Source organism: Felis catus, chromosome B1 (genome assembly GCF_018350175.1).
Source record: "Felis catus isolate Fca126 chromosome B1, F.catus_Fca126_mat1.0, whole genome shotgun sequence".
Lineage (NCBI taxonomy): Eukaryota > Metazoa > Chordata > Mammalia > Carnivora > Felidae > Felis > Felis catus.
The window spans coordinates 126,749,865-126,764,222 of NC_058371.1; the positions used below are offsets into that span (position 1 = coordinate 126,749,865).

Sequence of the window (14,358 nt, forward strand, 5' to 3'; positions counted from 1 at the left end):
AACCAAAACTCTTAGACATTAATTACAAAAGTTACCAACTTATTTCCCATTTTATTTTGGCTAACTTCCCAATTCACCCAAGTATAGGGATATCAACTACTTAAACTTAGTTGATAGCACAAGTACACTATGAAAACAAGAAAAAAGACAAAATAGAAAAACGGCCCCCATAAAACACAAAGTGACATACTTGGGAGAAAATAATGAATTTATGCTTACTGTCTTAGAGGAAAACATTCTTCGTATTTCACTGGTGCTACTACTAAACATGTGTGGCATAACGAAATTCAATAGTGACATGAGTTCTAACAGATTATTCTGTACGGGTGTGCCCGTGAGCAGCAAACGGTTATTTGCCTGTGAATGAATGAAAGTAAAATTTAGGTTTGTTTTTTTTTTTTTTTTAAAGCCAAATCCTTGTCTGCATTTCTCAGTGGGGGAGGAAAAAAATGTTAAGACCATTATTAATAATGTAACATTCTCTGATGAAAGACTAGTAACTGAGAAAAATTATCATCTATTGTGTTTTAAGGTAGAATGTGTAAAAATAATGGTTTCATTTGTAAGTAGGTAACTTATGTCCTCATATCAATCACTTTTACGAGGCAATGAAAGTAGATTATATTTGATATTCATAAAGTTTATCACATAGAACAGGGGTTTGCAAATTGAGGCTCATGAAACAATAAATATGATTTTTATATTTTTAAAGGGTAGTTAAAAAGCAAAGAAGTGGCAGAAGCTTAATGGCCCACAAGGCATGAAATATTTATTATCTGGACCTTTACAAAACAAGTTTGTTGACCCCTGATATCAAATACTAAATACATTAAATTATAATTGGAATAATTCACAAAATCCTCTCTTACATTAATTGTCATAAGGTGCTGGTAGCGGATAGAGCCCATATTCTTCAGCATATGGCCCTCATCAAAAATAGCATAATTAAGTTTCAGCCTTCGAAACAGACTACGATCATCAGAACTGCTGATTGCGCAATTATACCTGTCACCAAAAAAAAAAAAAAAAAAAGTCTAAGGTTATACCTTTAAAAGCCTGGACCACAGTGAGATTTAGTGTTTTATAAAATTTTTATTCATGCAATTTTAATAACCAGTAGTTAAGAGATACCACTAGACATAGTTGCTGTTCAAATAAATACTGATGCACTTGTATCCAATAATTACTTATATGTAACCAAACTATAGAAGCTGCCATATGTAGGTAAAGGAAACTTTAAATGTTACAATTAGACAACATCTACACACCCAGGAAGAAGCCAATTTGGGTTTAATCTATATGTAATCTGCAATTTTTATATACTTTTTCTCATGAACTGTTATACATTCAGAACAAACAGGAAAAGAAAGGACATGAAATTAAAACATTTGTTAAGTACATAATACTATTGTATTAAAGTAGTAGAGTACATCCAAGAAAAAAGTTAATAGCAGCTACCAGTACTAGACTATATATGAAAACAGACTATATAGACTATATATGAAGTCCATTTTATTTAGAAAAGATGAATTCTGGATGAATTCTTTTAATCATGGCCTCCTACAGAAGTCAGTAGAGAAAACAGTAACTACTGAGAGTTAACATGAAGATTGAAATAAACTATATTTAAAAATGCAATATGAGAGCAGTAACTTCTCTGCTAAATAATTTTTCCATGTTTATTTTTGAGAGAGAGACAGAGCATGAGGGAGGGAGGGGCAGAGAGACAGAGACACAGAATCCAAAGCAGGCTCCAGGCTCTGAGCTGTCAGCACAGAGCCGGATGTGGGGCTCGAGCCCACGTGCTGTGAGATAATGACCTGAGCAGAAGTCGGACGCTTAACTGACAGCCACCCAGGCACCCCTCTGCTAAACATTTACGCTAAAACAGCCAGTACACCAAGTCATGATTAACTTGGTAGAAAGTTATATTTTCCACCCGTACTTCTATAAATCAATTTTTTTCATTTAGAGAGTGAGATTTCACTGTATTTATTAACACAAAATTATTAATTGTTGGAGAACAAGAAGCTGGAGGCACCGTGAGAATGTCCTGAAGGAAAGGAATGGAACTGATTTCAGTTCCTTGCTGCTCCGTGCTTTTCCTTCAGGACATTCTCACGGTACTTCCGGCTTCTTGTTCTCCAACAATCAATGATTAATAATTGACATAAGTTAGAAATATTACAAATCATTTGGTGGGAAATCTTAAATTTTACTTTAAGTTTAACAGAAAGTCTTATAAAACTACACTTTCAATCAAGTGGACAAAGCCTTTTTATAACCATTAACCATCATCTGTTATACTATTAAAAAACTGAAAAATGCCCGAATTCTCAACATAAGTCATTCCATTACTTTTGTTGCATAGTTCTTAGCATAAATTTTCCTTCATATTACTACTAAGATATTTTTAAAAATTTGAGGGTTACACAAAATCTTTCCTGCTCAAATATACTTTGTCTCCATACTTACGTGGTCACAATTACATTATATTCTTCGTATTTACTATGGATGTTATATCTAATCTGTTTACGTTCTTCTTGAGAGCCTACAATTTAAAAACACCACACACATACTGGTTACATTTACTGTACTTTACTGTATGTAAGGATTTTAAAGTTTCTAATTAAAGCAAAATGACATTCTTACCATAGTAACAGAGCACCTTTAAAGTGGGGCACCATAAATTAACTTCTCTCAACCAGTTATCTATAAAGCAAAAGAGATATTATTTGTATCTGCTACAACAGGTTATGTGCTACAACAGGTTATATGTAGTGAAATGAATTCTATCCAGAAATTCTTTTGCAAAATAATGATAAAAAAAAAAAAATCAAAGACCTTGCAGAATTTTACTCCTGATGATTAAAATAATTTTGAAGAGGCATAAAATGAAAGGCAGATGGCCAACCATTATATTTATAGATCATTAATTTCCATTTTAAAGACTTTTTTTGGATTATGTTCATACGTATATTCTCTTACTCTAGTCAACATCCAATCAATTAAGAAAGAGTAACTCCAATGGGGATGAATTGTATACTTTCTGATTCTATAAATGTTTAATTATAAATTTAAAAGCACTTATTTCTCTTAAATTACTCATCAAAACAATTTTTCATTAAAACAATTTTCTAGAAGTATTACAATAGTCAATGATCTTGTTGATGGTCCCTGATCCATAATAATTCCATAATAATTCAAAAGGTGAATAACTGACTTGTATTGCAGTTATTTTAAAAGATGTCCAGTATAATCAAACACGCATACTCACACATATACAAAGGGAGAAAAAAATATAAGGTGACCACATAATATTCACCTCTATAAACTAAGAAATCACAGATTTTCTTCTCCCTATACACAACCCTATACAGTCAAGTGTAGTTGTCCACAATATTACAAACCTATAGTTGATGCTGGAACAACGATCAAATGAGGACCTTTATTACCCTCCTGATAGAGGTATGCCAGGAATGCAATGGCTTGAATAGTTTTTCCTAGGCCCTAAAATTAAATGTTTAAAAGACAATATATGAAATTTAAAAACAAAAAATACTGGAAAACACAAAAGGAAAAATAATACTTCTGGTTTTATTTATTTTTGATTCCCCATAATGCAACCGTATGAGAGTTCTATATTCTTAGTTCTCAATGATTGATAAAACAGACCATAATGTCCAAATTACACTAAAACTCAGTTTAATGAGCAGGATGTATCCTGCTAGTTAAAATATGACACACATTAATATGGAAGAGCTTTGCAATGCACATAAAGGATATCGTTTTGATAATTACTTATATAAAACAAATATTTAATACATACTAGATAAAGAACAATGTTCCGATGACTAATCAGATCATATGCCTATCCTATCACCCACCAATTTCACTTCTAAGAGTATATTCAAGAAATATGAGGACATATATCCACAAAGACCTTGGGTAAGAATGTTGACAGTAGCCAAACACAGGAAATGACCTAAATGACCTTCAACAGGAAAATGGATACACAAGTTGCAACATATTTATACTATGGACTATCACATACCAATCAAAAACCAAACTACTGATACATATAAGAACACGGATGAATCTCTGTAACTTTATCATGCACCAAATGAACCAGAAATAAACAATATATACTGAATGGCGCTATTTATATAGAGTTCAAAATTAAAAAAAAAAATAACCTATGTTTATAGACATCAGAATAGTGGTGGTAATAACTAAAAAGAAGCATGAGGGCATGTTCCTGGGACAATGGAAATGTTGATTTGGGAAGTGGTCACATGGGTGCACACGTATGTAAAAAGTCACTAAGTTGAACATTTGTGTATTTTACTGCAAGTAAATTCTATATAAGCGAAGTGGGGTTTATTTTTAGGCTACTGAGCAAGTTTAGCTAAACACTGCCAGCTGTGATAAACTGAACTGCCCTCATTCCTGTGTTGAAGCCCTAATGCCCAATATGACTATATTTGGAAATAGGGTCTTTAAGGAGGTAATTAAGGTTAAGTGAGATCACAGGGATGGGGGCCCAATCCCCATTGTCAGAGAAAAAGACACCAGGGATGTGTGAGCAGAGGAAAAGACATGTAAGGACACATCAAGAAGGTGGCCATCTGCAAACAAAGGCTAGAGGCCTTAGGAGAAACCAAATCTGCCAACACCTTGATCTTAGACTTCTAGTCTCCACAGATGTGAGAAATAAATTTCTATTTTTTAAGCCACCCACTCTTTGGTCTTTTATTATGGGAGCCCTAGCAAACCAGGCAAGACACGAATTTATAGATATTGTGTTTTACAGGTTACAAAAACAGTTTCACATATTATACCTCATTTGATGCCAAATATAATCTTAAGATACAGAAATTACTCATGTTTCATTAATATTGGCTGAGATTAGGCCATTCGGTAAGGATTAGCCCATGAAAAGCAAAGGTTTGGGTTCCAAACCCAGATTTGATTCTCAAGTCCGGCTCTCCACAACTGTAATGTTCTATATTCTATATCTAATTCTATAACTATTTGAAATCCTGCATATATATTGTTTTCTATCAGATAAAGAGCATCTTTGTTATAATAATATAATGTATGTGTGGGAATAGTCTTAAAGTACAAAAGATTACTAGAAGCTAACTACAGAATAAGGATCACTGTTAATTTTTATTTTGAAAATGTAATATACACTGTAATACATATGTATTTAATAAGCATTTTCTCCACTGAACAGGACTAATTTTTAATAAACTTTTTAACAGAAGAAGGACATTAAGGTTAAAGGTCAAGTTTCTATGTGACAATACCTGAACTACTGGGTGTAATGAACTTCCTAAGCTCAGCTTCAAGCAAATGTGATTGGGGGGGGGGGGGGGGTACACAGAAACTCAGAGACAGCTAACAAAAAATGGCTGAAATGATGTTGCTGATAAATGTGTGAATTTATTTATATGTCTCTATAAATTTTCAAAGTAGCTATAGAAAAGCACATAAAACAAAATCTTAGTATTATACATATGCATATTGTGTATGTACATACAAACACACACCTGCAGAAGAAAATAATCTCAAAAGATATACACCAAAATAGTACTTATTTCAAGGCAGCAGGAGTATGAGGGATCTTGATTATTTTTGGAATTTTTACGTAACGTCTAATTTTTAAAACATATATATTAATTTGATAATCAGAAAGAAAGTAAAAGCCCATTTTCATTTTGAGGGGCAATGAGGAGGCCAGAGCTAAGAGAAGTGCTAGAAAATTAGAAGGGGTGACTGGAGTAATAAAATACTGACATGAGAACAGTTAACTACAGGGGTCAAGGGAAAATTTTACTTTTTAAATGATATCAAGAAGGCCTTTTAATGATGAATCCTAGAAATAGAGTACTACTTACCATTTCATCTGCCAAAATGCCATTAAGTCCATGTTTATGTACCAATGCCAGCCAATTCAAACCAACCTTCTGATAGGGCTTGAGTGACAAACTGGTAAAGAGAGTTACAAAATATTACAGATTTATACTTCTATACTTTTAAACTCTACTAGTTTTATGACATGAGGTTTAAGTTTACAATGCACACAAAAACTGAAATACCTATGTCTAATCTTACCTTTTAACTTACAAGCTATTTACACTTAGTTAAGAAAAAAGAGCCCCAAACACAATGCATTTTCTTCTATTTTCTCAACTTTTATTTTGTATTGACTTACTTTTTCTGGCTTTAAGAATTACAAAAAATATTTCCATGTTCAGTCATAATGTAATGCCACCAAGTTAATTCCATAAATGATCACAATATTAACCATGATAACATATTACTAACCTAATATATACTAGAAAATGGTATTGTATGGATTTGAATTATACCACATTAGGGAACTTCAAGTATTAGGACAACACAAGCTAATTTGCCTCTTTGCCAGGTTGACTGAATAAACACTTTCTGAATGAGTGTCAGTCACCTCTAATGTCAGTGGTATGTATATCTGGAAGGCATATATATGTATTTGTTTTTGAACTGTATATGAATATAAATTTGAGAGACATCAATGAGCATCAAAAAGTAGAAAGTAGCAGGCAAGGGTCAAAAATCTCATTTAATCTGCAAACACGTAATTTGGAAATAACTTGTTTGGAAGGTAATATTGGAAGGCTATTACCAATAAAAACACTATTTTTTTTCTAAAAGTTCAAGTAGTTAAAAACCAATAGCAATTATTACTAAATACCTATTACATACAGATACACAAATAGCATTTTCAAGCACCACCTCATTTAATCTTTTAACATCCATTAAGACTGCCTTTTATCATTATTTGAAACTGATGAAAAACCTGATGCTAAGTAATCTGCCTGAGGCTGCATAGCTACAAAGTGTTATGGATGGCTAAGATTTTAACTAAGGAAGTCCATCTCACTCAAAAGTTTATTCTTATACTCCCTAGGTCAGCACACAATACATATTAACATGAAAAGCTAGGATAAAGACATATCTCTCATTCTCCAGCTTTTATCCTCTCCCCTTAATTACCTATTACACACATCCTATCTGCACATAGGTAAGGAGTCTGAACACAGCTATGGTATAAAAAAATGGTTAAAGGGCCAAATTCTAAAATCAATAGACTTTAATTAGAATGGGGTAAAAGAGGTGGGATAGAAAGATATACATCTTAAATTAGAAATATGTTTCGGGGCACCTGGGTGGCTCAGTCGGTTAAGCGTCCAACTTCGGCTCAGGTCATGATCTCACAGTTCATGAGTTTGAGCCCCATGTCGGGCTCTGTGCTGAAAGCTCTGAAGCTGACAGCTTCCGATTCTGTGTCTCTTTCTCTCTCTGCCCCTCCCCTCTCCCACTGGTCTCTCTCTCAAAAATAAACATTAAAAAAAATTAAAAAAAATCTGTTTCAACTGTGGGGCATGCAATCTATAAAACATTTCTCATTAAAAAAAAATAAAAGCATTGGTGGGGAAAAATTCAGCAATATTGCTGAAATCTTTACAGTTCATTTAAAAAAAAGTCTTTGTTTTCCTGGACATGTAATTTAAACTGCCACTACAAAAGTAATAATAAATAAAACATATTACCATAGATATTTTAATTTCCAGATCCAAATGAATTTTCTACAATGGTGAAAGTAAATGCTCATACTGGAATATTTACTCTATTCCAGACACAATGCTACGGGCATGACATGCATGATTACTTCATATAATCTAATGATAAAGCAGTAATATTATTATCCCCATTTTGGAGATGAGCTGATCTCTGGGACTCGGAGAAGAGAAGTAACTTGCCCAAGGTCATATAGCTATCCAAATGCACTGTACTGCAGTGGCAGAGACGGTATCCAATCTAGGTCTGATCCAGAGCTCAGCCCTTCAACAGCAGAACATGAAAAAGTTCTTTCCTCCTGACCCACCCGCTCTATGGTCAAAACTGAGTTCTTTATTATTTTTGAGCTGCTCTTGATGCCTTAGTCATCCCACACATGTAAGGTTCATACTTTATGAAAATGATGAAACTTCATAAGGTAGGCAAAGTACATCATTTATAAATGCATCAAAGCGCCAAGCATGCTATACCAACATCGATCTATCACAAATAGCCAAGAAATATTGAGAAACTAGTGTAGCTGTTAAAATACTCTTCACTATACATAAAACTTTAAAAAGTGATGAAGGAGTTTTGAGAAGCATCTACTATATAGAGTTTTTCAATCAAATAAAAATGGCTTCATCCATATCACAAAACAGCTCTGCTGGCTGTTTCTTATCAAGATACTAAATAGCTTTGTTATACTGAAATATTTGTTTTAAAAATACAATGTGTGTGCTTGTGTATGTGTACACACACATACGTATTTTTGTGTATACGCTCCTCTACTGGATTTATCTAAGCTTCCAATAACTTTTTATTGCTTAGTATCCCAACAATGCTGCCCATCAACAGATACTTTCTTCAGAAGGCAAAAAGATCAATGAAAATGTGATTTTGACAAAGATGCTTTAAATCCAATTTATTATGGCTAATTTTTAAAATAGGGCAGCTATATTCTTTCTCTAGCAGGATCTAATATTTAGATGCTGTACAATCACACCTTCTATTTATTTTGACATTCTATCGTTTTCTAAGAATTTTCATGACTGCATATAACCACCCCCCCCACCAGTTTATAGATAAAAATATAATCTGCCCACGCCTTCTGAATTAGTTTAAGTGCTCTCTTCTCATCAGCAGACCATAAATATCTTTTGGTACCTCTCACTAAAGAAAAAAAAAATATTTTAAGATTTTCTGAGACCATGAAAGAAAATGAGGCAGCATGTTATTTTGAAGTTACTTGTTTTGTTAGGAGGAAAAAAAAAAATCCTTCCAGAGTCAGGATTTATTTTCAGAGTGAAAATTTAATTGGGTTTAAATCTCCTGTTGGGAGAAACTGGTATCAAAGTTTTGAAAGGTGAGATAAGCTTGAAATGGAAATAATATGCTAAATGTGAGTTCAAAATGCAGAAATAGTCTAGAGAGACTTGTTGCAAGCAGTTGATATGAAATAAGATTAGGGATACTAGCTGACCAAAAGCTTTATATGCCCTAAGTGTGACACAGCTGATGACAATACCACAATATTAGTTTGCATTAACAGTATCCAAACGGCTAAAATATTTACATCATAGCACTTGGAGTTACTCAAGTCACATCTGCAGTACTGATCTGCATCCACATCACTGTCAAATGGCTTCACAGCAACTGTTTAGAACATGATAGGAAACCATCCTATCAAATTGAGGACAAACAAAATCAGAGTAACCTGGTAGAGTTAGCCCAGAAAAGACAGGACACATATAATTAAATACATTTTATATTGAACATCTGAGAAATCTTTTCGGATAAAACAATTTAAAGCTAATATATTTTAGATCAACTGCTAAAGTTTGAGAGATGGCTACATTAACAGTAGGAATAAAAAGGGAAAAATACTGAGGTTTTTTTTCTCTTTTCCCTCACTGTATTATATTTTAACTTTCGGTATCTTTAGTTTTGACATTTTAAAATAAAAATTATGAACGTAATAGTTTTGAGCTTTGAGATACACGCAAGAAATTTTATTTCCCTCTGCAAAGACTTTATTTTTAATAAGGATTTTGGTATGTCTATATGTCCTTTATCTCTAAAAGACAACTTTTTTCTGTTACAATTAATATAAATTTGTAATAATAAATGGTTAACATAATTTTGCTTCAACGTAAACTTTGCTACAAAGAATTGGTTCTGTTAAGAAAAGCAGGGTAGCTTAGTCATCAGGATGGTTTGACATTTTCCTCCAATGCTAATAACTCCTTTCCCAAGGCAAGAAAACTACTTTAATTGTCTCTGTGCTCAGCAGCAATGATGCCTGGCCAGTATACCAAGTAAAACTGCCTGTGCAACTCTTACCTTGGCTAAAAATAAAAACCAAGACAACAAATTTCACCCCCTAAAAGTGCATTTACATGAACTCTCAAGAAACTATCTACACAGGTATTAGAAGTTCTATTTCGGGCTAGAGCCAATGAGCAATTTTTAAAAAGAGCAATTTTTCTCATCTATTAAATATTTCATCAGAAAATTCCTCAGCATAAAGGAAGGACAGTGTATTACCTGATCATACTATTTACAAGTAACAGGACTTTGTGGATGTGGGTTTAAGAGAGAAATTTTTCAAGTGATGCAATAAAGCACTTGATTTTTTAAAATCCAAATTATGATAAAGTAGACTCAACTGGGTAAGTCTTGTAGAGTGAAGAACTCCCCATATCCAATGCTGTAGAACAAGAAGGAGCAGCTCCAACTACACTTTTAGGAGATGAATTTGCTGACATGGCCATAGTTCTTTCTATGCAACAGAGAAAAGAGCTTCTTTGTGGGAAGTGCATCACGTTTCCCTACACCATCCCATAGCACCCTAGAAGGGCACAGAAAAGATTGTAGCTTACTATTAAAGGCCAGTAACCATATCTTGACTTTTAATTAACCAATGATCAGCAAATATGCTTTGATCATTGACTAGAAAAAGACTAGAAGAAGTAAATAAAATCACCAAGGTAATTAATTTTAGTACCTAGTGCTAATCTTATTAAATACCTATCAGAAATATTCTGAACAAATGTAACTCATTTTTAACGTTACATATTACTGAATACTATGGATATACCATAATCCACTCTAACTATTCATACCATAATTCATTCTATTCTCTGATTTTAGGAACTTGGATTGTTTCCGTGTTTTTGCCACTATAAATATTATCACAGTAAACAATTTTATACATTTCTTTAAAAGGAAGTATCCTGAATAGTTCTGAGTCCCCAAACCACTTAAAAATAAACTTTTAAAGGAAGTTCAAAATAATCTTTCCATCCCAATATCCCAACACCATGCAAACTGGGGGTATCACAATTATAAAATGCCATTTTAATATGTACTGGTTGTTGTACAATTTTTTTACTGAAAATAATTTAGTATCTGCTTTTTTGTAAGAATTCTGAAAAGGCATTTTACTGACACTAGCAGTTTTGGGAAATATAGTTTTTATAATCTTTCCTTATATAATCTATTTAATAAGTGTCCTTTTCATTATTGATATGTTTCTACTCCAGAAAGAGATTTAAAACTCTGGGCTTTTGAAAGCATTTAAAATATTAAATCAGATACAGTATATGTTAATAATTTCATTTTATTTATGATTAAAAAGAAACTGAGCTAAGACAAATTTTATCATTGATACAATTAAGCAGCTGATTTTCTGAAGCACCAAACTGTGTAAAGGGGTAGTAGCTAAAACCACCTTTCCAGTTTTTGTGATTATATATGAAATCATCTGTCATCAGACAAGGAAAACCTAGGTTATATAAGACCATAACAATTCCTCCCTCTAATCTGTAAAGATATAATGGAGTAAAATACCCTTGGCAGGGTAGGGGGAAAGGGGTATCAATAAAAAATAATTCTTGCATCACTTATGTGTCATTAAAGGAAACTCTGGGCTTCCCTTCTAACATTAGTTTTCATAAAACTTCCACATGTAAGTTCCCTAGGCACAATACAGAAATAAGTTCTGAATTTTCATACAGCTGAGATAAAATAAGAAATAGGTATGTATAACAAATATTACCTCTGGTTTAGAATGGAGGGTTGTTCTATGTTCCATCCACCTCCATTTCCAGTGAGCATGGTAACTTGTTTTGTCAACTTATTTGAAATGTCTTCACATTTGTTCATAAGCCTTATAACTACATCCCTTTCTTGGATCAGTGTTTTACAATGCCATATCAAATCTTCTGATAAGCCATTAGTTTTGGACATCTTTGTGAACTATGGCATAAAAAGAAAAATAATTTAACAGTTCAGATCTAGTAAATAAAAATCCAGTATCAATTTCTTTCTTTATGAGGAAAAGACAATTTGTTCATTGAATATTTTACTAATGACCTTAATCAAGTGCTAAGAGAACCTGTTTCTTTCTTCATGTCTATATTTGAATTTCCATGTTTCTCTTTGATAAATCCTGTCACCTCCAACTCACCATGCTGAAATAAAACATATCTTTCTCCCCCAAAATGCACAATCTCAAGCTAGTTATTACTTTGAACCTAGTGGCTGTTCTCTTATAGGAGAAACTCTAAAGTGATGATTAACATCTCCTATCAAATTTTGTTTTCAAAATCTCAGATTTGCCTTCATTACCAAAAGTAATAGTATTGTATAATTGCATACCTGATATCTTGCCCCATTTTCATCACTTTCCCTGCCTATGACATATTACTACATGATTAATCTTCCTAAAATATACTTTTCCCTATCTATCATCAAAGTACCACCCCTCGAGCTTTCAAAACTCCAACTATTATTTGTCACTTAAATTTTGTTCCTAAACTGAGACTATTGCTTGGAAAAATATCGCACAATTCAAAAGTTCACCATGACCAATCAGTAATTTGGTAAAACTTTTTTAAAAAGTCAATTTCAATACGTATATGCTTTTATAAATGGCTTTCTGTGAAAGCTCAAAGAATTTCTTTCAAAAATGTATTTGCATTTTTTTCTAAAGAAGACACTGAATACTTCATCATGTAAAAGCTGTAAAAGAATTAGAATTTTTCTATATAGATAGTTGAAAAGAATATCCTGAAGAACGTTATAAAAAAAATATTTTTAGTGAAGAATAACAGAAAGCCCACAGCTGTCTACAAAGCTAACAACCTGGCTGGACAAAAAGAAATGTCCCACAATCCAGAAATGAATAAAGGAAACTAGAGTAAAACTACGTGTTAAAACTACACATGATTTTGATTCATGTCATCTTATTTACTCAGCATATTCCTATTTACAGTAAGAATCACATGAACAACTCTAAATAATCCCTGTGATCACAGTATATTTAAGTTCACAGAAAAGCTAAAATAATAGAAATACAAGATATACTATGATAATTTAACTAAAATGTGTTTAATTTTTTTTTTCAACGTTTATTTATTTTTGGGACAGAGAGAGAGCATGAACGGGGGAGGGGCAGAGAGAGAGGGAGACACAGAATCGGAAACAGGCTCCAGGCTCCGAGCCATCAGCCCAGAGCCTGACGCGGGGCTCGAACTCACGGACCGCGAGATCGTGACCTGGCTGAAGTCGGACGCTCAACCGACTGCGCCACCCAGGCGCCCCTAAAATGTGTTTATAATATGCACTTTTCACATCTAACATAGAAAAAGTTGGAAAGAAAATTTCCAATCTATTCTAAAGCCATGTTATTATTGTACTGCAGGATTAAAAAACACAAGTTAGCACTTCACAAAATGGCACTGTGAAATACAAAGTTATCTGCATACTACTTTACATTTTCACATGGACAATATTAATAATCACAATATGATCTCCCATTTTGTGTTTTCCAAGGAAAGGATTTACACATAAACAGCAGGGTATATTAGAATAAGTGCCATGAAGATTTTAAGGAGGTTCTATTAGAATTTCTAATTAAGGGGCACCTGGGTGGCTCAGTGGGTTAAGCATCTAATTTCGGCTCAGGTCATGATCTTATGGTTGGGTGCGTTTGGTGAGTTCGGGCCCCACGTCCGGCTCTGTGCGAACAGCCTGGAGCCTGGAGCCTGCTTCAGATTCTGTGTCTCCCTCTCTCTCTGCCCCTCCCCCACTCACACTCTGTCTCTCTCAAAAATAAATAAAACATTAAAAACATTAAAAAAAAAAAAAGAACTTTTAATTAAAATATATTTTATTGGGGCACCAGGGTGGTTCAGTAGGTTGGGCCACGGACTCTTGGTTTAGCTCAGGTCATGCTCTTACGTTGGTGGGATGGAGCCCCAGCATTGAGCCCCAACATGGAGCCTGCTGAGATTCTCACTCTGGCCCTCCCCACTGCTTGTGTGAGTATATGTACTCTCTCTCTCAAAAAAACAAAACAACAAAAAAGGAATAGATTTTTATTTTTTAAAGTTTATTTATTTGGAGAGAGAGAGAAAGCATGTGCACACCAAGAGGGAGGGGGCAGAGAAAGAGGGAGAGGGAGAATCCCAAAGCAGGCTCTAAGCTCAGCGTGGAGCCTGATGCAAGCCGATCCTGCCACTGTCAGATCATGATCTTAGCCAAGTGTCTGTCACTCACCTGATTGAGCCACCCAGGTGCCCCAATTAAATATATTTTTAAAGGAACCCCAAAACTATAGGCCTAAAACCAATCTCATGTCTTTTGTGGGTGTGTGTGAGTGTATATGTTTATGATGTGTATGTCTGTGAGAGAACAAGAATAACCAGGAAATAAAGAACATATATTGTGTGCCTTGTATGGTCTAGA

At 33.7% G+C, this 14,358-nt stretch overlaps 1 protein-coding gene across 6 annotated transcripts in view; it reads right to left on the reverse strand.

The window, feature by feature from the left end:
- SMARCAD1 (SWI/SNF-related, matrix-associated actin-dependent regulator of chromatin, subfamily a, containing DEAD/H box 1) overlaps positions 1–14,358 on the reverse strand; it is a 78,856-nt gene that overhangs the window by 13,391 nt on the left and 51,107 nt on the right. For all 6 annotated transcript variants that reach the window (XM_019829235.2, XM_019829237.2, XM_006930958.4 and 3 more), the window contains 7 exons: positions 11,666–11,865; positions 5,904–5,994; positions 3,411–3,510; positions 2,653–2,712; positions 2,476–2,551; positions 870–1,005; positions 220–357 (listed from right to left, as the gene is read on the reverse strand). In XM_019829235.2, coding sequence (XP_019684794.1) covers positions 220–357; positions 870–1,005; positions 2,476–2,551; positions 2,653–2,712; positions 3,411–3,510; positions 5,904–5,994; positions 11,666–11,865 — 801 coding nt within the window. The remainder of the gene's footprint in view (positions 1–219; positions 358–869; positions 1,006–2,475; positions 2,552–2,652; positions 2,713–3,410; positions 3,511–5,903; positions 5,995–11,665; positions 11,866–14,358) is intronic.